The sequence below is a fragment of the Carcharhinus amblyrhynchos genome, chromosome 21, assembly GCF_965287045.1.
Source record: "Carcharhinus amblyrhynchos chromosome 21, sCarAmb.v2.hapA, whole genome shotgun sequence".
Taxonomy (NCBI): Eukaryota; Metazoa; Chordata; class Chondrichthyes; order Carcharhiniformes; family Carcharhinidae; genus Carcharhinus; species Carcharhinus amblyrhynchos.
In genome coordinates, this window is record NC_137344.1 from 8565043 (window position 1) to 8591367 (window position 26325).

The following is a 26325-nucleotide window of genomic DNA, read 5'->3' on the forward strand; positions in this document are numbered from 1 at the left end:
AAACTAATTCTCAGAGAGGTGGCAAACTTGTGGAACTCACTGCCCCATAGTGTGGTGGAGTCTGAATCACTGAATGGTTTCAAGAAGGAGATAGATATATTTCTAATTTTAAAAAAAGGACAAGGGGATATGGGGAACAGGTAGCAGGGAGGTGGATTTGAAATCAGAGAGAGATCAGCCATGATCATTGAATGGCAGAGCAGGCTCAATGGGCTGAATTTGTCTACTTCTGCTCCTAACTCCTGTGTCACTGAAGGCCTGAAGAGTGCCAGTGGACACCACATGCTCCCTCTCCAAGGCCACTCGGTAGAGAGGATGGGTAGATGAGAATTTTTTAAGCTTGCAGGCTGTAACTAATGGAGTGCCACAAGGACTGCTGCCGGGGCCTCAGCTATCTACAATCTATACCAATGGACTTAGGCAGAGACTGGGCAATATATTCTGGCGTGGAGGGAGATGGGAATGGAAGCTCTGGGAAGGAAGGACACAGAGAGGCTGCAGGCAGATATAGCCAGGGTCACTGAGTGGGCAGCAAGGGGGCAGATGGAATGTCATTGGTGTGTGAGTTTACCAAGCCCCCCAAACCCTCTCCTGCCCCTCTCTCCCCACCCTTAATCTTCCCCCTCCTCTCTCCCCATCCCCTCACATCTTCCACCCCCAATGCTGCCCTCTCTCCTGCAGCCCCTCCCCCAATGCTGCCCTCTCTCTTCCAGCCCCTCCCCTAATGCTGCCCCTTCTCCTCCAGCACCTCCTTCTCCCCCCAGCCCCCCTCCAGACCTACTCCGATGCTGCCCCTTTCCGCCAGCCCCGCCCCCCCTCCTCAAGCCCCTCCCTCTCCGCTCAAGCCCCTCCCTCTCCGCTCAAGCCCCTCCCCAATGCTGCCCTTTGTCCTCCAGCCCCTCCCCCTCGCGCAGTGACGGTTCAACCGGAAGTTGATGCCGGTGCGCGAGGCGGCGGTGACGTCACCGGGAGGCGGGGCTGCAGCGGGAGCGAGTCGGAGAAATGAGCAGGTAAGCGAGAGAGAGCGGGATAAACCCCACACCCTCACCCCCACCGGGACAAACCCCACACCCTCACCCCCACCGGGACAAACCCCTCACCCCCACCCCCACCGGGATAAACCCCACACCCTCACCCCCACCGGGACAAACCCCACACCCTCACCCCCACCGGGATAAACCCCACACCCTCACCCCCACCGGGACAAACCCCACACCCTCACCCCCACCCCCACCGGGACAAACCCCACACCCTCACCCCCACCGGGACAAACCCCACACCCTCACCCCCACCGGGATAAACCCCACACCCTCACCCCCACCGGGACAAACCCCACACCCTCACCCCCACCCCCACCGGGACAAACCCCACACCCTCACCCCCACCGGGATAAACCCCACACCCTCACCCCCACCGGGACAAACCCCACACCCTCACCCCCACCCCCACCGGGACAAACCCCACACCCTCACCCCCACCGGGACAAACCCCACACCCTCACCCCCACCGGGATAAACCCCACACCCTCACCCCCACCGGGACAAACCCCACACCCTCACCCCCACCCCCACCGGGACAAACCCCACACCCTCACCCCCACCGGGACAAACCCCACACCCTCACCCCCACCGGGACAAACCCCACACCCCCACCCCCACCGGGACAAACCCCTCACCCCCACTCCCACCGGGACAAACCCCTCACCCCCACTCCCACCGGGACAAACCCCTCACCCCCACCCCCACCGGGACAAACCCCTCACCCTCACCCCCACCGGGACAAACCCCTCACCCTCACCCCCACCGGGACAAACCCCACACCCTCACCCCCACCGGGACAAACCCCACACCCTCACCCCCACCGGGACAAACCCCACACCCTCACCCCCACCGGGACAAACCCCACACCCTCACCCCCACCCCCACCGGGACAAACCCCACACCCTCACCCCCACCCCCACCGGGACAAACCCCACACCCTCACCCCCACCCCCACCGGGACAAACCCCACACCCACACCCTCACCCCCACCCCCACCGGGACAAACCCCACACCCTCACCCCCACCCCCACCGGGACAAACCCCACACCCTCACCCCGCACCCCCAGACCTGGATAAACCACCCAGCCCGCACCCCCCGACCTGGATAAACCACCCAGCCCGCACCCCCCGACCTGGATAAACCACCCAGCCCGCACCCCCAGACCTGGATAAACCACCCAGCCCGCACCCCCAGACCTGGATAAACCACCCAGCCCGCACCCCCAGACCTGGATAAACCACCCAGCCCGCACCCCCAGACCTGGATAAACCACCCAGCCCGCACCCCCAGACCTGGATAAACCACCCAGCCCGCACCCCCCGACCTGGATAAACCACCCAGCCCGCACCCCCCGACCTGGATAAACCCCACGCCCCCACACCCCGACCTGGATAAACCCCACACCCCTCCCCCGACCGGGATAAACCCCACGCCCCCCCCCCCCCCCCCCGGAGCGGGATAAAACCCCCCCCCCCCCCCCCCCCCCCGACCGGGATAAACCCCACCCCCCCGACCAGGATAAACCCCACACCCCCACCTACCCCAAACCCCTAGACCAGGATAAACTCCACCCACCCCACACCCCCAGGCCGGGATAAACCTCCCACCCCACCCCACACCCCCAGGCCGGGATAAACCTCCCACCCCACCCCACACCCCCAGGCCGGGATAAACCTCCCACCCCACCCCACACCCCCAGGCCGGGATAAACCTCCCACCCCACCCCACACCCCCAGGCCGGGATAAACCTCCCACCCCACCCCACACCCCCAGGCCGGGATAAACCTCCCACCCCACCCCACACCCCCAGGCCGGGATAAACCTCCCACCCCACCCCACACCCCCAGGCCGGGATAAACCTCCCACCCCACCCCACACCCCCAGGCCGGGATAAACCTCCCACCCCACCCCACACCCCCAGGCCGGGATAAACCTCCCACCCCACCCCACACCCCCAGGCCGGGATAAACCTCCCACCCCACCCCACACCCCCAGGCCGGGATAAACCTCCCACCCCACCCCACACCCCCAGACCGGGATAAACCCCACCCCCCCCACAGCCCCAAACCGGGATAAACCCCACCTCCCACACCCCCCAGACCGGGATAAACCCCACCCCAGACCGGGATAAACCCCACCCCACACCCCCCAGACCGGGATAAACCCCACCAACCCCACCCCCCCACAGCCCCAAACCGGGATAAACCCCACCTCCCACACCCCCCAGACCGGGATAAACCCCACCCCACACCCCCCAGACCGGGATAAACCCCACCCCACACCCCCCAGACCGGGATAAGCCCCACCCTCCCCACCCCACACCCCCCAGACCGGGATAAGCCCCACCCTCCCCACCCCACACCCCCCAGACCGGGATAAGCCCCACCCTCCCCACCCCACACCCCCCAGACCGGGATAAGCCCCACCCTCCCCACCCCACACCCCCCAGACCGGGATAAGCCCCACCCTCCCCACCCCACACCCCCCAGACCGGGATAAGCCCCACCCTCCCCACCCCACACCCCCCAGACCGGGATAAGCCCCACCCTCCAGACTGGGATAAGCCCCACCCTCCAGACTGGGATAAGCCCCACCCCCCAGACCGGGATAAGCCCCACCCCCTCCCCCCGACTGGAATAAACCCACCCCCCACCCACCACCCACCACCCACCCCCGACTGGGATAACCCCCTCCCCCAAAGACTGGGATAATCCCACCGCCCCCCGACCGGGATAAACCCCACCCCACACCCCCCCCCCCCCCCCCCCGACCGGGATAAACCCCATCCCCACACCCCTCCCCCCCCCCCCACCCCACACCCGCCCGACCGGGATAAACCCCACCCCTCCCACCCCACACCCCCCAGACCGGGATAAACCCCACCCCCCCCACCCCACACCCCCCAGACCGGGATAAACCCCACCCCCCCCACCCCACACCCCCCAGACCGGGATAAACCCCACCCCACCCCACTCCCCCCACCCCACCCCACCCCACTCCCCCCACCCCACCCCACCCCACTCCCCCCACCCCACCCCACCCCACCCCACTCCCCCCACCCCACACCCCCCAGACCGGGATAAACCCCACCCCACCCCCCCCACCCCCCAGACCGGGATAAACCCCACCCCACCCCCCCCACCCCACACCCCCCAGACCGGGATAAACCCCACCCCACCCCCCCCACCCCACACCCCCCCCCCACCCCACACCCCCCCCCACCCCACACCCCCCCCCACCCCACACCCCCCCCCACCCCACACCCCCCCCACCCCACACCCCCCAGACCGGGATAAACCCCACCCCACCCCACACCCCCCAGACCGGGATAAACCCCACCCCACCCCCCCCCCCCACCCCACCCCACCCCCACCCCCCCCCCCACCCCACCCCACACCCCCCAGACGGGGATAAACCCCACCCCACCCCCCCCACCCCACACCCCCCAGACCGGGATAAACCCCACCCCCCCCGCCCCACACCCCCCAGACCGGGATAAACCCCACCCCTCCCGCCCCACACCCCCCAGACCGGGGTAAACCCCACCCCTCCCGCCCCACACCCCCCAGACCGGGATAAACCCCACCCCTCCCGCCCCACACCCCCCAGACCGGGATAAACCCCACCCCTCCCGCCCCACACCCCCCCCGCCCCACACCCCCCAGACCGGGATAAACCCCACCCCTCCCGCCCCACACCCCCCAGACCGGGATAAACCCCACCCCCCAGACCGGGATAAACCCCACCCCTCCCGCCCCACACCCCCCCCCGCCCCACACCCCCCAGACCGGGATAAACCCCACCCCTCCCGCCCCACACCCCCCAGACCGGGATAAACCCCACACCCCCCAGACCGGGATAAACCCCACCCCTCCCGCCCCACACCCCCCAGACCGGGATAAACCCCACCCCTCCCGCCCCACACCCCCCAGACCGGGATAAACCCCACCCCTCCCGCCCCACACCCCCCAGACCGGGATAAACCCCACCCCCCCCGCCCCACACCCCCCAGACCGGGATAAACCCCACCCCCCCCGCCCCACACCCCCCAGACCGGGATAAACCCCACCCCTCCCGCCCCACACCCCCCAGACCGGGATAAACCCCACCCCTCCCGCCCCACACCCCCCAGACCGGGATAAACCCCACCCCTCCCGCCCCACACCCCCCAGACCGGGATAAACCCCACCCCTCCCGCCCCACACCCCCCAGACCGGGATAAACCCCACCCCTCCCGCCCCACACCCCCCAGACCGGGATAAACCCCACCCCTCCCGCCCCACACCCCCCAGACCGGGATAAACCCCACCCCTCCCGCCCCACACCCCCCAGACCGGGATAAACCCCACCCCTCCCGCCCCACACCCCCCAGACCGGGATAAACCCCACCCCTCCCGCCCCACACCCCCCAGACCGGGATAAACCCCACCCCTCCCGCCCCACACCCCCCAGACCGGGATAAACCCCACCCCTCCCGCCCCACACCCCCCAGACCGGGATAAACCCCACCCCTCCCGCCCCACACCCCCCAGACCGGGATAAACCCCACCCCTCCCGCCCCACACCCCCCCCGCCCCACACCCCCCAGACCGGGATAAACCCCACCCCCCCCGCCCCACACCCCCCAGACCGGGATAAACCCCACCCCCCCCGCCCCACACCCCCCAGACCGGGATAAACCCCACCCCCCCCGCCCCACACCCCCCAGACCGGGATAAACCCCACCCCCCCCCGCCCCACACCCCCCAGACCGGGATAAACCCCACCCCCCCCCGCCCCCCACCCCCCAGACCGGGATAAACCCCACCCCCCCCGCCCCCACCCCCCAGACCGGGATAAACCCCCACCCCCCAGACCGGGATAAACCCCAACCCCCCCCCGCCCCCCACCCCCCAGACCGGGATAAACCCCACCCCCCCCGCCCCCCACCCCCCAGACCGGGATAAACCCCACCCCTCCCACCCCCCACCCCCCAGACCGGGATAAACCCCACCCCCCAGACCGGGATAAACCCCACCCCTCCCACCCCCCACCCCCCAGACCGGGATAAAACCCCACCCCCCCACCCCACCCCACCCCAGACCGGGATAAAACCCCACCCCCCCCCCCCCCCACCCCACCCCAGACCGGGATAAAACCCCACCCCCCCCCCCCCACCCCACCCCAGACCGGGATAAAACCCCACCCCCCCCACCCCACCCCAGACCGGGATAAAACCCCACCCCACCCCCACCCCACCCCAGACCGGGATAAAACCCCACCCCACCCCCACCCCCCCCCCGCTGTCACCCCCACCCACTGCCTCGCTCCCTGCATCCCCCCTCGTTCCCTTCAACACCTCTGTTTCATGTTCTCCGTGGGGTTGGTAAGCTGCTGTCATTACTGTTTAGCCAAGGCAAATCTCCAAAGTCAAGCAATCACCTCCTAAGTGGTCTGTAGAGGGGACACTCCTCAATAATGTGCAGCTTTGTTTATGTATTTTCTCGTGTATTTCAGGGTTTTGTACTGAGGCCCCAGTGTTGGAGATTAGTTGTACAAGGGCTTTGACGTATCCTAAACCTATTTGGTGCTGTAAAAATGTCTCTCTTTTCTTTTCCTTTAGTAGTTTCTTTATTAGTGTAGCCCAGTGAGAGTTTCACTTGTGCAAGAAGCCATTGGGTATTTCCTAAAACATCCTTTGCATTTTGCAAAGGGTCTTGGGATGGTTTGTGACATTAAGGTGCTGCATAAATGCAAGTTGTTAGTTCTTGCGCCAGCCAAGTGAGTTGACAAATGAATGTACTTGATGAATGAATGGGATACTTTTGATAAAGGATTGCTTGTGGATGTGGTCATCTACGTTATCCTTACTGTTACAATTTTGATTTAAAATGCTGCTTTGAAGATGAGCTTTCAAAATAAAGTCTGATTTCTGCTGTTTGCATTTACGCCTTCTGTCAGCGTCATGTCAGGTGCATTTTGTTGCAAGTTTTATGTTTTTGTTGTTAAAATCATCCTATTTGTCTCTTGGGGCAGTCTAATGCAGACTGCTTGCTGTTCATGACTGTTTGCATGAACGCTTTCTCAAGTGAACTCCTCTTTTCTCTTAAAAAAAACTTTAAAAAATGGGTGGTACGGTGGCACAGCGGTTAGCACTGCTGACTCCAGGGACCAAGGTTTGATTCCTGGTTTGGATCACTGTGTGGAGTTTGCATGTTCTCTTCGTATCTGTATGGGTTTCCTCTGGGTGCTCCAGTTTCCTCCCCAGTCTGAAAGATGTGTTGACCTGAACAGACGGAGTGTGGCGACTAGGGGAATTTCACAGTAACTTCATTGCAGTGTTAATGTAAGCCTTACTTGTGACAAATGAATAAGCTTAAGTTCTAATTCTGTAAGTGTGCGCCAGCTGTAACTGGGCTGCTTACTTGTTTCTATGGCTGTCGTTTGCTGTTAGGATTCCACTGTATGATCCAGTGGTAAGTTTTCCATCTGTCTTCAATTTAAAGTGAAGGCTGGATGAATTGTTTTCATGCATATGGAGATTAGAATAGAGTATACATTACCACTTGTGGTGGTTGAAGCTGGTGAGAACGTTTGAGAGGCATTATACACACTGAGAAAGCACATGAGGAAACGGAAGGGGAGCTGAAATTAATCTGAATCGTTCATGCTGGGCTGAATACTCTGCTGCATTGAAATCATGGTGTTAAACTTGCAGCTGGTGGTGCTCCCATGCACCTACTACCCATGTTTCCCTACGTGGTAGGATTGTAGGTTCAGAAGGTGCTGTTAGAGGAACCTCGGAGAATTGATCCAGTGCACTTTGTAGCTGCTACTGTTTGTCATTAGTGGACGGGGGCTGCCAGTTAAGCAGACTGCTTTGTTCTGGGTGCTGTTGAGCTTCTTGAATGTTGTTGGAGCTGCAGTCATCTGACCAAAAGGTGAATATTCCTTCGCACACCTGATTTGTGCCTTGTAGACGCTAATTTTAGGAGTCAGGAGATCAGTTAGTCATTGTGGAATTCACAGCTTCTGACCTGCTCTTGTAGGCACTGTATTTATACGACTAGTCCAGTTAAGTTTCTGGCCACTGGTGGAGGATTCAGTGATGGCATTGACATTGAATGTCATAGGGACTCTTTTGGGGATGGTCGTTTCCTGGCACTTGTGTTGCATCATATGAGACAATAGTGTTAGGTTGCAGGTTAGCCAATGATGGAACAGTCTTGAGAGGATAAATTAGGGGTAGGTAAGAATGTATCTGTTAATACTGTGGTGTCATGTATTAGTTTCCCAACCTCTTATCTATCAATGGAACACTTAGTCACTGCTGAGCTTTGTTCTGTGAGGGCTTTCCCCTCTACTGATTGATTTGATTTATTATCACATGTATTGGGATACAGTGAAAAGTATTGTTCCTTGCACATGATGCAATCAAAACCTACTGTTTGTGAAGTACATATGGGCAAAGGAGATGATGTGGGTATGCCGGCATTGGACTGGCGTAAACACAGTAAAAAGTCTGACAACACCAGGTTTTAGTCCAACCTATTTATTTGATAATCTCACAAGCTTTCGAGGGGACAGCCTCTTCGTCAGGTGAAATTTCACCTGACGAAGAGGCTGTCCCCTCGAAAGCTTGTGAGAATATTATCAAATAAATAGGTTGGACTAAAACCTGGTGTTGTCAGACTTTTCAAAGGAGATGATACAGAATCTAGTGTTGCAGTTACAGGTAGGGTGAAGAGAAAGATCAGCTTAATATATGATAGGACCTTGTATATGATACTGGTCTCCCATTTACTAAGGAAGTAGCTAACATTGTGTCAGCAATAGACCATGGAAGCCATTTGTACAGAAGAAAATTGAGCTGAAAATGAATCATTTAGTCAGATTTCAGTGAAATGCAATGACTGAAATGTTCATATTTTGTCCACTTCAATTGTGGCAGTACCCAGTAATTCAAAATCTGTTTGTCATTTTGAGACTGTTTTGAGCTGTCACACGGTGCTGATGGCTAGCGTAGTGAGGTGCAGTTTGAGGGTGGGTTAAATTACACAAGTGTATTGTTTTCTCCTTACAACGTGTACTACATAATCTGATTACAGCTCTAGTTTTACAGAAAAAGGGCTACAAACACCCATGTTTGTGTTTAATAAAAGATTGAGACTGCCAAGCATGTGATGGAGCTGGTTGAATCAGTTCAGGCAGTTACTTTAATCTGTGCTGTTCCTTGTGCTCGGAATTTGGATATTACAGTATCTTTTCAGTGGTTAATAGAACCAAATAATTGAGCAGTTATAGCCCCCATCCTCCACAATCCAGTTGCCATTGGTAAATCCTTTACATCCTTTTCATTCTGAAATACTTCACAAATGCTTTGTAATTATCCTCTATGTTTCGGGCTAAACTGTCCATTTTAGGAACATCGGAGTAGGCCATTCAGCCCATCGAGCCTTCCTGCTCTTCAATATGACCATGGCTGATAATCCACTTCAACGCTCTTTTCTCTATATTGACCACAAATCCCTTTAATTCACTGGCATTTAGAAATGTATCAGTCCCTACTTTAAACATGCTCAATGACTGAGCTTCCACAGGAAGAACATTCCAGAGATTCACAATCCTCTAATTTAAAACTTTTCTCAATCCTAAGTGGCTTCCCCCTTATTTTGAATTTGTGTTCCCTGGATCAAGACTCCCCAACCAGAGGACTCCCTGTCTATCCCTTTAAGTATTTTGTAGGTTTCGTTCAGATCATTTACAGAGTTGTGGGCAGTGCAGAAGGATGTTGCAGGTTACAGAGGAACATGGATAAGCTGCAGAACTGGTTTGAGAGGTGGCAAATGAAGTTTAATGCAGAAAAGTGTGAAGTGATCCACTTTGGAAGGAGTAACAGGAATACAGAGTACTGGGCTAATGGTAAGTTACTTGATAGTGTGGTTGAGCAGAGAGATTCCGGTGTCCATGTGCATAGAACCCTAAAAGTTGACACTCCAGGTTGATAGGGTTGTTAAGAAGGCATACGGTGTGTTAGCTTTTATTATTAGAGGGATTGAGTTTAGGAGCCACAAGGTCGTGTTGCAACTGTACAAAACTCTGGTGCGGCCGCACTTGGAGTATTGCGTACGGTTCGGGTTGCCGCATTATAGGAAGGATGTGGAAGCATTGGAAAGGGTGCAGAGGAGATTTACCAGGATGTTGCCTGGTATGGTGGGAAGGCCTTACAGGGAAAGGCTGAGGGACTTGAGGCTCTTTTCGTTAGGGAAAAGAAGGTTAAGAGGTGACTTAATAGAGGCATATAAGATGATCAGAGTTTTAGATAGGGTGGACAGTGTGAACCTTTTTCCTTGGATGGAGATGGTTAACACGAGGGGACGTAGCTTTAAATTGAGGGGTGATAGATATAGGACAGATGTCAGAGATAGATCCTTTACTCTGAGTAGTAAGACTGTGGAATGCCCTGCCTTCAACAGTAGTGGATTCACCAACATTAAGGGCGTTTAAATGGTCTTTGGATAAACATGTGGATGATATTGGAATATGTAGGTTAGATGGGCTTTTGATTGGTTTCACAGGTTGGTGCAACATCGAGGGCCAAAGGGCCTGTAGTGTGCTGTAATGTTCTATGTTCTATTTTTTGAACTTCTAGAGAACACTGGCTCGGTTTCCCCCATCTCTATTCATAAGACAGTGCTGCCATCTCTGGAACAAATCTCATGAACCTTTGTTGCACTCCCTCTAAGGCATTAGTATCCTTCCTAAGGTAAGGGGGCCACAATTGCACACAGTACTCCAGGCATGGTCTACATACTCCTGTACTCAATCCTCTTGTGATAAGGGCCAACAAACCATTAGCCTTTCTAATTGCCTACTGCACCTGCACGTTAGCCTTCAGTGACTCATTGATGAGGGCACCCAGGTCCTTTTGTCTATCTACATTTTCTAATCTCTTGTTATTTAAGAAATACTCTGCGCATCTGTTCCTCCTTCCTCACATTTTTCCAGATTATGTTACATCTGTTAGGTTCTTGCCCACTCACTAAGTCTGTCCAAATCTTCTTGAAGCACTTGCATCTTCCTCATTCCCACTTAGCTTTGTGTTATCTGAGAACTTGGAAATGTTACATTTGGTTGAAACGTCCAAATCATTAATGTATATTGTGAATAGCAGGGGCCTTGAGCACTGATCCCTGTGGTATCCCACTAGCCACAGCCTGTCAACTCAAGAATGATCTGTTTGTTCCTGTTCTGTTTTCTGCTTGTTACCGAATCCTTAACCTGTACCAATATGTTACCTCCTATTCCATGTGCTTTAATTTTGCAAACAAACCTCCTGTGGGGGGATTTTATAAAAAGCCTTCTAAAAATCCAAGTATACCACCTCTTTGCCAATTCTGTGAGGAATATTCTCAAAAAATGACAATAGATTCATTAAAAATGATTTCCCATTCATGAATACATATTGATTGTGCCTAATCAGATCATCATTTTCTAAGTATCCCATTTTTCATATCCTTTATATTGGGCCCAACCAATCCATAATGGTCCTTATGCACCTGTCTTTTCTCATTTAAATCTGCCGTTGTTAACCCTCTTTATTTATTTATTTCTCTCCTTAAAGGCATCTATGCTAATTGCTTCAATCACTTCCTGTGATATCTGGAATTAAGAATCTACTGATGACCATGAAACCATTGTCGGAAAAACTCATTTGGTTCGCTAATGTCCTTTAGGGTTAGGGAAGGAAATCTGCCACCTTGCCTGGTCTGGTCTACATGTGCCTCCAGAGCCACAGCGATGTGGTTGACTCTCAACTGCCCTCCAAGGGCAACTAGGGATAGACAATAAATGCTGGCCAGCCAGTGATGCCCATGTCCCACAATGAATAAAAAAGAACTTCCTGTGTTGCAATTTCCACAACCATTGAGTGAAAAAGTTTCTTATTGGAACAAAGAAACTGCTTTATTTTTGACCTCCCCACCTTGTTTCTTCCTTGTGTATTTCAGAATTTGTCCTTTCCCTGTGATGTGCTCCCTGACACCTCTTCACGGCAAGTTTTATTAAAGTATAGATTAGGCCTTGGGTAGATGACTGGGGGAAGGAGGGATCCGGACATTGAATTCGCTAATCAGCCATGATCAAAATGTATGGTGGAGCAGGCTCGAGGGGCCAAATGGCCTACTCCTGCTTCTAGTTTCTATGTTCAATTATTGGCAGCACAAGACCTTGAAGAGAGTGCAGCAACATCATAGAATCATAGAAGCCCTACAGTACAGAAGGAGGCCATTCGGCCCATTGAGTCTGCACCGATCACAGTGCCACCCAGGTCCTACCCCCACACCCTACGTATTTTACCCACTAATCCCTCTTACTTAAGCATCTCAGTTCACTAAGGGACAATTTTAGCATGGCCAATCAACCTAACCCACACATCTTTGGATGTGGGAGGAAACCGGAGCGCCCAGAGGAAACTCATGCAGACATGAGGAGAATGTGCAAAATTCACACACACAGTGACCCAAGCCAGGAATCGAACCCAAGTCCCTGGAGCTGTGAAGCAGCAGTGCTAACCACTGTGCTACCATGCTGCCCATATTATCAACCATGAGGGACCGCTTGCCCATCCCCAATTACCTTGGCTTGCTTGAGCATTTCAGAGAACGATTAAGAAAGAAAAAGTAAAAATTTGTCTTATTTCAACTTTTTTCTTTTTAAATCTCCTACAGTAATTAAAAGATGAAGAAATGAGAATCAACAGTCATAAAAGTTAATTTTCAATACTCTGGGTTTGGAGTCACATGTAGGCAGATTTCCTTCCTTGAAAGAAATTTGTGAAGCAGATGAATTTTCACGATAATGGTTTCATGGTCATCATTGGACTTTTTAAATGCCAGATTTTTATTGAATTCAAATTTCACTACCAGTGGTGGGATTCAAACCCGGGATCCCCAAAGCATTACCCTGGGTCTCTGGATTATTAGCCCAGTGACAATGGCTCTACTCCACTGCCTTCTCAGGTTAGAGTAAATAGGGACAAACTCTTTTCAGTAGTGGGACGGTCTGCAAATGTTAGAAGAGTTAAAGGGAAGATGAAAATTTTTTTTGCCAGTGAGTTATGACCTGGAATGCAGTGCCTGAAAAAATGGTGGAAGCAAATTTTGTCATAACTTTTGAAAGGAAATTGGATAAATACTTGGAGGAGAGAAAAATTGAAGGAAGGAGCAGGAGAGTGCATCAAAATGGAGAGCTCTTAGTGCAGGCATGATGGGCTGAATGGCCCCTTCCTGTACTGTATGATTCTATGATGAATTTACCTTCCAGGTTTATTTCTGGGATAAGTGCATGCAAGATATATTTTTAAAACTTCCAAACTTCAAATAGAAGAACATATAGGAAGGACTTTTTCCCAAAATGAGTTTATTGACAAGTCTTTGTTTTGACAGCAGTTAATAGGAAATATTTTTTGCTAATTAAAAATAATGAGCCCAGAATGGTTCATTAAAGGTTAAGGTACTGGACAGGATTTTGCTGTTTAAGTTAAGGTAATGGTGAAGGTAACTGTTATTTATATGCAAGTCCGGCTGCAACTGTGGTGGCCTCACAGGTATGATTAAACAAAGAAATCCAGAAGCTTCTCTCTGAGACTCCTACAGAAGCTGAGGGGTCAAGGCATCACACTGACTCACTATTAAAATGCATTGAGTGGTGTGAAGTTCCTGTACTTATCTACCAGGTGCAGGATAAACTCCCACAAAAAGTTAGGGTTTATACAGTCCAGTGTAAACTTTGAACAGTGGCAAATCTTAATTAACTCCTAACTAGCCTCCCTGGCACTGGAAGTTAACTTTTATGAATATTGAATCTCATTTCTTCAGCTTTTAATTACTGTAGGAGATTTAGAAAGAAACAAGTTTAAATAAAAGACACATTTTTTTCTTTTTCTATCTCATGTCTCTCTCTCTCTCTATCCAATCATTTTTTTCTTTTTGTTTTAGAACAAAGACAAAGATGAAAGGACGGTACAGCACAGGAACAGGGTCTTTGGCCCTCCAAGCCTGTGCCGATTATGATGCCTCAACAAAAAGCAAGCCTTCTGCCCTTACTTGATCTGTATCCCTCTATTTCCTCCCTATTCAAGTATCCTGTGCCTGATTTATTAAATTTGCTACTCTAACTGACACTTCCTGGTTAAGTCACTGCGCTGCTCATTAATTGTCATAGAATCCCTACAGTGCAAGAGGAGGCCATTCTGGCCCATCAACAATCTTCCTGCACTGACAAGAATCCCACCCAGGTCCTATTCCTGCAACCCCACATGTTAATCCTGCTAATCCCCCTGACACTAAGGGGCAATTTAGCACGGCCAATCCACACATCTTCAGACTGTGGGAGGAACCCGGAGCATTTGAAGGAAACCCTTGCAGATATGGGGTCTGTGTGGAGTTTGCACATTCTCCTTGTGTCTGCATGGGTTTCCTTTGGGTGCTCCGGTTTCCTCCCACAGTCCAAAGATGTGCGGGTTAGGTTGATTAGCCATGCTAAAATTGTCTCTTAGTGTTATGGGGAGAGGGCGGGAAAGTGGAACTGAGCAGCGACAGATCAGCCATGATCTTATTGAATGGCGGGGCAGGCTCGAAGGGCTGGATGGCCTACTCCTGCTCCTATTTCTTATGTTCTGATGTCCTGAGATGCTTAGATTAAAGGGATTAGTGGGTAAAATATGTAGGGATATGGGGATAGGGCCTGGGTGGCACTGTGATCGGTGCAGACTCAATGGGCTGAATGGCCTCTTTCTGTACTGTAGGGATTCTATGATTCTATGATGTTGCTGCACTCTCTTCAAGGTCTTGTGCTGCTAATAATTGAACATAGAAACTAGACGCAGGCGTAGGCCATTTGGCCCCTTGTGCCTGCTCCTATATTCATTTTGATCATGGCTGATCAGCAAATTCAATATCCGGATCCCCCCTTCCCCCAGTCATCTACCTGAGGCCTAATCTATGCTTTAATAAAACTTGCCGTGAAGAGGGGTCATGGAGCACATCACAGGGAAAGGACAAATTCTGAAATACATAAGGAAGAAACAAGGTGGGGAGATTAAAAATAAAGCAGTTTCTTTGTTCCAGTAAGAAACTTTTTCACTCAATGATTGGTGGAAATTGCAACGCAGGAAGTTTTTTTTAATTCATTGTGGGACATGGGCATCACTGGCTGGCCAGCATTTATTGTCCATCCCTGGTTGCCCTTGGAGGGCAGTTGAGAGACAACCACATTGCTGTGGCTCCACACACATAGTGACTCAAGGCTGGAATCAAACCTAAGTCCCTGGTGCTGTGAGGCAGCAGTGCCACCATACCATCCTTCAATGTGATTGGTTTAAAAAAAAATACATATTTGCTTGCCTTGTTCATACAGGCCCCAAATACTCTGTGGAGAGTGCTGCACTTTTTGGGTAGGTGATAAACAGCAAGTTACTGTGTGGGCAAGGGCAACTCTCTAATGGGTAACTGGTGCAGTTTGTGCATTACTCATCACACTAACTGTAACTGTGGATGTGATAAGTAGAAAGTAAAATAAACCCCTCTTCTGAGGATTTATTGTGTGCCTCTCCCTGTTCATTGTCAACTAACCACTTCCTACTGATAATAGCAAAGGTAGATAAGTAGAACATGTTCATCTCCTTAACGAGCTGAACCCTGATCTTACAGTTCATTTGGGAACTGAAATTTTGATCTATAGTTATTTGATTTCAAGTCTATCTTTCAGCTTAAAGACTAGAGCAGGTGCCAAGGTTGTTGTTTGTGCTTTTCTTATAATTGAGCCATTAGTTACATGCATATACAACCACTAAGAGTACTCTGAGCGCGTAAATCTAAGTGAGATCGTGTGCAGATTAATGCTACTGTGCAGTGGTGTACTTCACCTCATTGTGGTTTCTCTACTAGGCAAGTGACTTGTTTGATTGACTCACTTATTTGGCATTTTCCATGTTGTGCATCTAGGGGGTTTTAGGGGAAATGGTCCACAATAAGTTGAACAGAGAAAGTTGAATATTTCTTTGTGATTATATTTCTTCCTGTGGAACTCTGCTTTGTGCACTGTGGTAAAATGTTGTTACGGTAATAGGGAACAGGTTACTGGGGGCTGCCTGTTTCCATTGTGTGGTTGAAGAGTGAATGCTTGAAACATTTAGTGTCCTATCTGATGTGCTTTTCTGATAAGAAAGGAGCATATTTGTTTGGGGACTGGGACTTGATGCCTGTTTACCATCTGTATTAACTTTGAGCTAACAAATCTGGAAGGAAGAATGCACTATATAAAATTGAGAAATGATGAGCTGAGTGTTACAGGTTGATTTCTTACCAATTACAGCACCACATTTTTCCCATCTTATTTTATTTGGAATGTGTAATAATGATAAGATTACGCCTATCTGTCCCTATGTTGTTTGAATCATTTTTTAAATGTTGAATCCTTGTTTAGAGGAGCTCAATTCAAATGCTGGTTTTCTGGTAAACTTAGCAATGGTCCAATGTGTCTAACCAGCCTAGCAGAGAATGCATTTTCATCCTGACTGGTGTTTCTTGCCCTTGTGTCTGAGAGGGATCTGCTGCATATCGCAGGCAGCAATTCCTCCCTGCAGTACCCTGACACACCAGTGTGTGCAGAACAGCTGTGCCACTTGGAAAGAAACGTCACTTTGTTCTGAAGATGGCCATTTTGTATTGCAGAAGAATTTAATTGGTTTGCAAACTGCCATTGATTTGCTATTTCTTTTGATCTCAGCACAGGAACTTTGCAGGTTCTTGTATTCCTGCCAACACAAATGTGCAGTGGGAGAAATTCAAAAACATTCTGGTTAGAAATAAACAGAACGATAATTTGAAGGGGATGATTTTGGATTGCTACAACAACTTGTGTTAAAGGTGCACTGTAAATATAAAACACCCAAAGGCATTTCACAGAAGCCTTTCCAAACAAAATTTGACACCATGCCTGTACAGAGCTATCAGGTCAAGCAATGAAAAGTTTGGTCAAAGTGGGTTTTCAGAAGTGTCTTAAAGAACCAATGCAATGTACAGAGGCATTGAGGTATAAGGAGGGTATTCCAGAGTTTGGGACCTCAGGAACTGATGGCATTACTACAAATGATGGAGTGATTAAAATCAGGGATGCTGAAGGGGCCGGAATTAGATGAGTGCAGATACCTCACAGACTTGAGGGCTGGTGAAGCTTATAGAGACAGGGAGTGGTTGGAGAAATTGTAAGTTTATTTATTAGTCACAAGTAAGGCTTACATTAACACTGCAGTGAAGTTACTGTGAAATTTCCCTAGTCAGCATGTTCTGGCGCCTGTTCGGACGAATGCACCAGCACGTCTTTCAGATTGTGGGAGGAAGCCTGAAGCACCTGGAGGAAACCCATGCAGACATGGGGAGAACGTGCAAACTCTGCAAAGACGGTGATCCAAGCTGGAAATTGAACTTGGGTCCCTGGCGCTGTGAGGCAGCAATGCTAATCACTGTGCCACCATGCAGTTTAGGCCATTGAGGGCTTTGAAAATTGGGATGAGAGTTTTAGAATAAAGACGTTGCTTGCTCAGTCAGAACAAAGGGCAATAAGAGAACAGGACTTGGTATGAGTGAAGACGTTGGTTTTTAGTATTACTGGAGTTTGTGGTTCCAGCGTTCATAACCAGTTTGAGGTTTGTCCAACAACAATAGAAAATGCTGGAACATCTCAGCAGGTCTGACAGTATCTGTGGAGAGAGAGAACAGATCTTTTGAGTCTGGTCCTTTTTCTGTTTTTGTTTCGGATTCCAGCATCTGCAGTAATTTGCTTTCATCTTGAGGTTTGTCCAACTGACAAGATCAAATATCCTGAGAATTTAAACTTTTTCTTTTAGCCTAAATGTGAACTTATTTCCTCTCTTCCAGCTCACCTGCACCAAGGATTGTTTATAATGGCAAACGAAACAATGGACCACGTTCTCCAACTAACACTGCACCACAAGAGATTTATACTCCAGCACATGAAGAAAATGTCAGATTTATACATGAAGGTACATTGAGATTGATGTGAAGAAAACAGACTTCCAAATAGACAAACTTGCATTTATGTAGCACCTTTCATTATCACAGGATAGTCCAAAGCGTTTTACAGCCAGTAAAGTACTTTTGAAATGTAGTCACTGTTATAATGCAGGAAACATTGCAGCCAATTTGTGCACAGCAAGCTCTCACAAACAGCAATGCAATAATAAGAAAATCTGTTTCTTTAAGATGGTGATTAGAGGATAAATATTGACCCTGATACCGGGGATAACATCCTGCTCCTCTTCAAAATTGTGCATTGGGACCTCCTGTATTCACCTTAGAAGGCAGAAGAAGCCTCATTTTAGCATCTTTCCTGAACAGGAACTCCATCAGTTTAGCATCCCCTCAGTACTAGCACTGGAGTGCCAGCTCTGATTATTGCACTCATCCCCTGAAGTGGGTCTCAAACTCTCAGCCTTCTGAGTCAGAAGCAAGTGTACTGAGCTATAGCTCCTGGCACAGAATGGCCATACAGTACAGTATATTCCCATCAATGGGATAATCTATAGTTGTAGACTGCTCCTTGGAAACATAATGCAAAATCACAGCCTCTGTTTTCACACACATGCTGCTCCTAGCTCTATTTTACTACATCTCTCTTGGCTCCCCCAGTGTGCTTGACAACCATCCAGAAATTTCCCCCAGTTAAATACCGGGAAGGTCAAAGCTGTTATCTGCAATCCCCACCAAAATTTTATTCCTGAGCTACTAGCTCCATCCCTCTCCTAGGCAACTGTCTCGAGACTGAAGCAGACTTTTTGCCACCTTGGTGGACTTCCTACTGCACACTTGCATTATAATTAAGACAGTTTACTTCTGCTTCTGTGATGTTGACTGATTCTGCCCCTACTTCAGCTGAAAACCCTCATCTATCTCTTTACCTCTGCATTTGACTGTTCCAGCACGTTCCTGGGTGGTGTTCCACATTCCATGAACTTTGCAATTGATGGCATGGCCACTAATGATGGACGCTCATGGTTCTGAAATTTTTTCACTAAATCTTTCTGCCTGTCTACCTGTCGCTCCTACTTTAAGACACTCCTTAAAACCTACCCTTTTCACCAAGATTTTGGCCACCTGCCCTAATATCTCTTTAAATGGCTCAGTATCAAAGTAAATTAATTGGAAAAGTTGAATAACCTTAAAGATGTTACAAAACTCTTATATTTAATAGTCCTTTAAGAGGATGCTGATGATTCTTCTTGATTGCTCATCTGATGACAGTATAGGATACATGACTCAATTTCGTTGCTTTCTTGGAGCATGTCTTTTGGAATTCTTTAAGTTTGTGCAAGAAAATCTGAGTCTAACTTTACCACCGTAACTAGCAGTTAGACTATTGGCTTGTGTGAACGCTTGCATTTTCTATTTAAAAAATGTGAGGTTTCTGATTAGGCTTGTGTGAGAAGTTTATGGGCCTAGTGGTATTATCGCAAGACTGTTAACCGAGAACCTCAGCTAATGTTCTAGGACCCAGGTTCGAATCCCGCCACGGCAGATGGTGGAATTTGAATTCAGTTTAAAAAAAAATCTGGAATTAAGAATCTACTGATGATTGTGAAATCATTCTTGATTGTCGGAAAAACTCATCTGGTTCCCTAGTGCCCTTTAGGGAAGGAAATCTGCTGTCCGTACCTGGTCTGGCCTACATGTGATTCCAGAGCCACAGCAATGTGGTTGACTCTCAACTGCTCCAGGGCAACTAGGGATGGGCAAAAATGCTGGCCAACCAGCGATGCCCATGTCCCGTGAACAAAACTTTAAAAAATGGTCAGAAGGTGCTGATAAACTGCAGTTTGAAAGAATGTGTTTCTGCTTTTGCTGCACTGAGCACAGAAGGAATCTTTTCAAAGAGCAGCTGTAATTTTCCAAGGTTTGGCATGTTCAGAACCCTTCCCAAATCCGTGGTGTAGAGACTAAATGCAGGGTGGGTTTAGGATTATCTCATCACAGAGGTGAAGTATGACTGGCTCATTGTTAGAGGCTTAGGAGTAGTTGCCTGCATTTCCCTTGTCCTAGCCATTGTGAGTGGCCTAGTTATAAGGACGAGAAAGGAGATTTCCTTGTAATCTTCTAAAATTAAACATTTTAATACGAGTCCCAAGATAAAGTGAAAAGTGTTGTTCATTTGAATATTAGAGGTGTAAATCGCCTGTTCAACATTAGATATTTTTACTTAGGTATATATTTTGTTCTAGTATATTTTAGAATGAGTTGTCAGCCATCTGGTAACTACACTAGTTCCCTGCTGTCAAATTGGCAGCGTTTACATGTACCCTAGTCTAAGCTGACATACACACTCTTTTCCCAACAGGATGTGGCTGCCTTTGTTTTTGGATATCTGGATTTTAAACCTACAGACGTTTGAGTAAAATGTAAAGTTGTCTTTTTAGTAGCTAATCTGTGTTCTGATTGGCTAGAGAATTGATATTAATTGATGCCAAGATCCCTTGTTGCTTGAATCCCTGCTTTAAAATCCTGCTAACAGCACCCTGTGGTTTCAGCAACAATTGACAATAATAAACTAACAGCTGGTACTTTTGCTTTAATCTGCTTTTTATCCTCTTCTATTCTGAGCTTAATGCAAAAGATTTGGAGACCTGCTTATGAAATTGTGAAACGTGTCAAGTTATGTATTGAATGCATTAATGCTAATAAGAGTTTTGCCTTTGGAAATCTGTGTTTACCTGGGGACTTCTAAGCAGATGTACTTTGTTACACCTTTTTAAATTATCTTCTGGTCATCAGCTGTTGCATTCCAAGGGGTGTGCTTGGATTTTGAATGACTTCTGAGCTTGTAGTGCATCATCACATTTTACAGAGAATCCTATGATGTTACTCTGCCTGTACTTGTCTAAAGCCCTTGGGGCTTTGATCACATTTAAACTTTGATGCTCTCTTGATAAAGCATCTTTGTGCTTTGGGGCATCCTATACAATCACAGCCAATACATTTTATGTTGACAGATGTACTACTCTATTCCCCTGTTTTGTTTATATACTTCAGTTGAACAAAGATTTGTGATTAATAGTCCCGAACCATGGAGCTGGGGCCCTACCTTGGCAACACGGCCTCCTAACTGTGGAATTGTTTTAACTTTGTGAAGCAGCTGGCAGTTGTGGCTTCTCAATACATATCTTGGGGTTTTAGTGGTTACCCTCTGCAGAAAGAAACTGTGCCAAAGGGATAACCTTCCTGTTTGAAATTGTAGGCTTGCAGTTGTGGGAATCCTATTGGACTGTCCCTTTTAAAGCAAAAGCCACACTTAAATATTTGTCATAATTTCAAACTCGACTATTCTTCAGCCAGGGCATTCTTTTGAAGTGTAGCCTTCGGCATGTAGTCTTAGGATGAAGTAAGGCCACAAATCATTTACAGTCAGGTTTGAGACAAAAACAATTGTAAAAGCTATTCTGCGGCTAGAAGTCCGTTTAGGAAAATACACAACTGTCTCCTGTAGTTAGAAATATTTAAATCTACAGAGTGCAGTGTTAGACAGTGACTGCCGAAAGGCAGAAGAGTGAGATTTCCTGGGGTTTGTGGAATTAATTTGAAATATTTGATGCTGTGAATTTAACTTTGATTTTTTTTATTTGAAATTGGGGAAAAAGAGGCAGAAGGGCGTCTGGACAGAATTTCATCTAAGGCTGTCCTTGAGTCTAACTCCAGTCTAATATCTGATTCTGTTTTCAGCTTGGCAGTGTGTGGAGCGAGAGCTGAGGAGCCAGATGTCAGGAAATGAACGAGGCCCTGTCCAGTACGTAGAGAAGAATCCTAATCCAAATCTGCACAGTGAGTAATGGATGGTTGAGGCTCGTGTGGGAAGTCAAAGGAAAAATCTTCTGTAAAAGCCACTCGTTTTTAATGCAAAAACCTTTAGAAAAAATTTAATACTTCTCGTTTGGAGGGTAAATATGTTTGAAGGGGGTTATTTCAATATTGGCAGGTAATGTGGTGAAACAAAGGGTATGTTGTAAAGGATGAAAGATGCCTACTTGCACCCTGCAGGAAAAGACCAGCACTTGCTTTAAGCTGAGCCGCCTGTTTCCTTTATAGTGAGATACTTGTAGACAATAAGATGTGGAGCAGAAGTCGGCCATTCAGCCCATCAAGTCTGCTCCACCATTCAATGAGATCATGAATGGTCTGATATGAAAATCCTCAACTTCACCTTCTCACCCTAACCCTGAACCTTTGATTTGCTTACTGATTAAAAATCTATGTATTTTAAGTTAGGATCCTGGACCTGAACCCCAAGGCATATTATGAACCAGACTAGACCTCAACAATTTTTTCTATTTTGGCATAAATGTGAGGAAAGGATGCTTCACCTCAGGAGTAATTCCACTGACCAACTAGAGATATTTTATCAAAATAATCTTTATTCATAATACAATTTAAATATGACTCTAAAAACATGAAGCAGCTTAACTTTAACTGTTGAACAACAGCTAAAAAATGAAAAGAAACAAGTCTTATTGCTTTTTCAATTCCAAATAAGCAACAGTTTTCTTAGACTCTAATGTCACTTTAAATACAGTTAGCAAACCCAGGCATATTTGTTGTAAATAGTTAACATTCTTGAAGCTTTCAGACAGGTTTTGATTTTCAGAGCAGTTTGCCAATTTCTGCCAGAAACTGAATAGAAAGCAATTTCTCTGTGCTCCATACCTAGCTCTCCCATTAACCACATGATCACATGACCCAGTATACTTAAACCCACCTTCTATTCCTTTAACAAAAAACCCCAGGTGAACTTTTTTGTAAACAAGGGTTCATTAGCTGTTTCCTGAGCAAATACGGTGTAGCTAAAATTAATAATTATCATGCTGTCCTAGCATCTGAGCTGTATTACCCTCAGACATACTGACTGCCTGTTTAAAAAAAGTTGAATCTTAAGACTGTCCCCTTAAACATAAAATATACCAATAACACAGTATCATCACAGTCAGCTTTAGTCACAGATTTTCTACTTTCTGAGAAGAAATTCCTCCTCCTCCTCCTCTGAACGGGTGACCTTTTACTCTGAGGTTATGCCCTCTGGTCCTGGACACTCCCTCAAGAGGAAACAGCCTTTCAGTGTCTACCTTGTTAAACCTCCTGAAAATCCGATAGGTCTCGATAAGATCAGCTTTCAGTCTTCTAAATGCAGTGGACACATGTCCAATCTACTCAATCTCTCCTCATCAAAAAATTCCCTTCATACCTGAGATCAGCCTATCTTGTGAACCTTATCTGGACTGCCTCGAATGTCTGTATCTTGGATAATGGGACCAAAGCTGTTCACAGTGTTCCAGGTGTGGTCTAACTAATGTCTTGTATAGTTCTGGCAAGACTCCCTTATTATTATACCCCATTCTCTTTAGAATAAAGGCCAACATTCCATTTGTCTTCCCTATTACCTGCCGAACTTGAATGTTAGCTTTCTGTGATTTATGCACGAGGACTCTCAAATTTCCCTGTGCTGCAGCTTTCTGCAGTCTTTCTCCATTTAAGTAATATTCAGCCCCTTTTTTTCCTATCAAATGGCATGAGTGTTTTGAGTCCAAAATGACTCTTGTTCATAGCTTTAACAAGAGTCAGAAGGACCCGAAATGTTGTTTCCGTTTCTCTCTCGGCAGATGCTGCCAGACCTGCTGAGACTTTCCAGAATTGTGTTTTTAATGAAAGATTATATAACCTGTTCTTGTTACTTCATAACTACTGACTGACCCACTTAATCCCAATGTTATTCTCTGATTGATTGGTTTTTAACAAATATCATGTAGGGAATGCCTTAGAGAAACAGACTATGTAATCTTATTTCCTCATGTTTTCTGAGCTGCTCAAGATACTTGAGGTGCGACACCTATTGGTAATGTGCTTCCAAGTAATTTTACTGCTTTGTGGGCAGGTTGGTGTTAAACCTAAGCACTGACTGTGTGCAATTTGAATCCACTGCTCTTGTAAAATAATCTGTCCTCATACTAACACAATTTCTTTGATTTCTTGCACAATGAAACCTTTATATTTACAAATTGTGTTTAACAATGTGGCAACAGCCCTTGCGTTTCTTCAAATTGTGCACTCAACCTTCGCGAACACTTGGATTTTTCACTGCTGGTTTTCAACACTTCAATTTAAAAAAAAATGCATCAAAGCAGCTTTTTAAACTGACATTCTATCTTATCACCATCCGACCTGTCTGCTTCTCCTGGGCAGATCCAGTTCCTCTTCTCCCTCTTGCTGAATGTAGTTCAGAGACAGGATTTGTGAGCAGAGTGTTGTCTGAGCGCATCAGTGGATGATCTGAACTCCCTCTGGTCACCTTTCAATAAGTATCTCATCAGGGAATAACCTATACAACAGTAGAGATAATGAAGAAAACACAACTTGGCAAATCTAAAATAAGGAGTGAAAGATTTTATTCTGAGTGTTCATGATGCACTCTGGTTGCCCTTTCTCAGGGTATACAAGTTATCCAATCCCCGTTGTATTGCACCTGTCCCCACATCAGCCGTGACGTGCACCCCATATGCATATGACCCCCTCCACATGCCTGTGCAGCTGCCCCACCCCCAGCCACTCTCTCACATGCCTCCCTCCACCCCCAGCCACTCACTCAACATGCCCCCCAGCCACACTCTCACTCTCACACACACACACGCCCCACCCCCCCCACCACTCATTCACACATGCCTCCCACCGCCGCCACCCACTCACGCACACACTCCCCGCCACTTATTCACACACACTCCTCCACCCCCAGTCACTTACTCACACATGCCCCACACACCCTCCCTACCCCGAGCCACTCATTCACACGTGCACCCCCCATCCCCACCACTCACTCTCACACGCATCATCTTGCACGCTCCATCTTGCACGTGCGCACATAGTTGGTTGAACACAGGTCAGGTTCTAAATCAGTTCATTTGCTTTTCAGATTTCACCCCTGTCGATTTGAGCGATTTGAAGAAGAGGGGTGTGTCAGATGCTAAGAAGTCTTAAGGCTTACGTTTGCCTGGATTTGATCTTTCCTTCAACATCCTCAGGAACTTCCTTTTGAAGTTTGTTTCCTTTGATCTCTGGCTGGCGAGGAACCAGAGCCAACCCACTTTCTTCCAGCAGAATGGATGTCCTGTCAGTTACCTCTAACTGACCTGAGGATGCATGCAGTCAGCATGTGTACAAAAACCCAAAAGTTTGTAGATGGTGCTAATTTTAACTGATTTATTTTCCATCTGTTTCTTCTCCATTCCTGTCGAGAGCTGAGCTCCATTTTGACATGTTATGGCCACGATTTGGACTCCTGTCCGTCCGCCATGAGGAGTGTAATGCCCTCAGGGGGCGTCTTTTTGGAAACTATTCATTCTGGCCTCTGTTAGATTTCTCCGTCATTTGCTTGGCGCCGGCAACCAAACTGGATCTTCCGACTAAGTCCTGTTCAGAAATGTTAGGTTGGGAGGGGGTCAAAAAGATAGCCTACTGAATGATGCAGAAACCTCAATGACTGGTTTGTTTAAAAATACCATTCCAGATTTGGTGAAACATTCAATTTGACTTGCGCTGTATGCAGCCAGTACTGATGTGGGGAAAAGAGAAGCCCGTGTTAAATGCTTGGGCTTAAAGCAGTGAGTTGTGTGAGGGGATCATAAACTGGTTTTCTGTATACAGGCCACAAGTCATTTTAACTTGGTATTCCAGGTAAGCTTCCAGCTTTCAAATAAGTCTTTAATTTTTTAATAAAAAGTATGGGTACAGTGGGGCGGGGTGGGGGGGAGGGTTTGGAATAATCTTTTAAATTTTGTTTTCACTGTAGTGTATGATGACAACTGCCAGCCAGGGTGGGTGGGAATGCAGATTTTGGGTGGTGCGATTTAGATGTCTAAAATGGCCTCCTCCTCCCCTGGCCTGGTGCTGTGTATTTACCAGCCGTTACTGATGAAGTGGAAGATCCCACACAACGTGACCGGTGGACTGTTTAGAAACCTGGGTTTCTCCCAGGAATCATCCAGTTTTCTAAACAGCGGGTAACTCTCATACACTGCACGTCTTTTCGCCAGAAATCTAAGCTTCCAAAGTAGTTTTTCCTTCATTCCTTCCCTTCAGCAGCTACATCCTGGACACGAAAGGATTAAGCATTGTAACCGTCACTGTGAGACATAAATTGTTACTAATGTTGGCAACTTGTCTAATTGATGGGAAAGGATGTATTAAGAGTCTG

At 48.3% G+C, this 26325-nt stretch overlaps 1 protein-coding gene across 3 annotated transcripts; it reads left to right on the forward strand.

Moving 5' to 3' along the window:
- The first annotated feature begins 902 nt into the window (after window positions 1-902).
- On the forward strand, window positions 903-25861 carry mcrip1 (MAPK regulated corepressor interacting protein 1). Of its 3 annotated transcripts, none has more exons than XM_080209177.1 (4): window positions 903-1010; window positions 17961-18085; window positions 21813-21911; window positions 25045-25861. In XM_080209177.1, the coding sequence occupies exons 1-4, from the start codon at window positions 1003-1005 to the stop codon at window positions 25107-25109; spliced, it is 297 nt and encodes a 98-aa protein (XP_080065303.1). In that variant the 5' UTR covers window positions 903-1002; the 3' UTR covers window positions 25110-25861. The 3 variants fall into 3 exon arrangements, with proteins under 3 accessions (XP_080065303.1, XP_080065302.1, XP_080065301.1); XM_080209176.1 differs by lacking the exon at window positions 903-1010 and adding an exon at window positions 7432-7496; XM_080209175.1 differs by lacking the exon at window positions 903-1010 and adding an exon at window positions 10698-10786.
- Window positions 25862-26325: the final 464 nt, after the last annotated feature.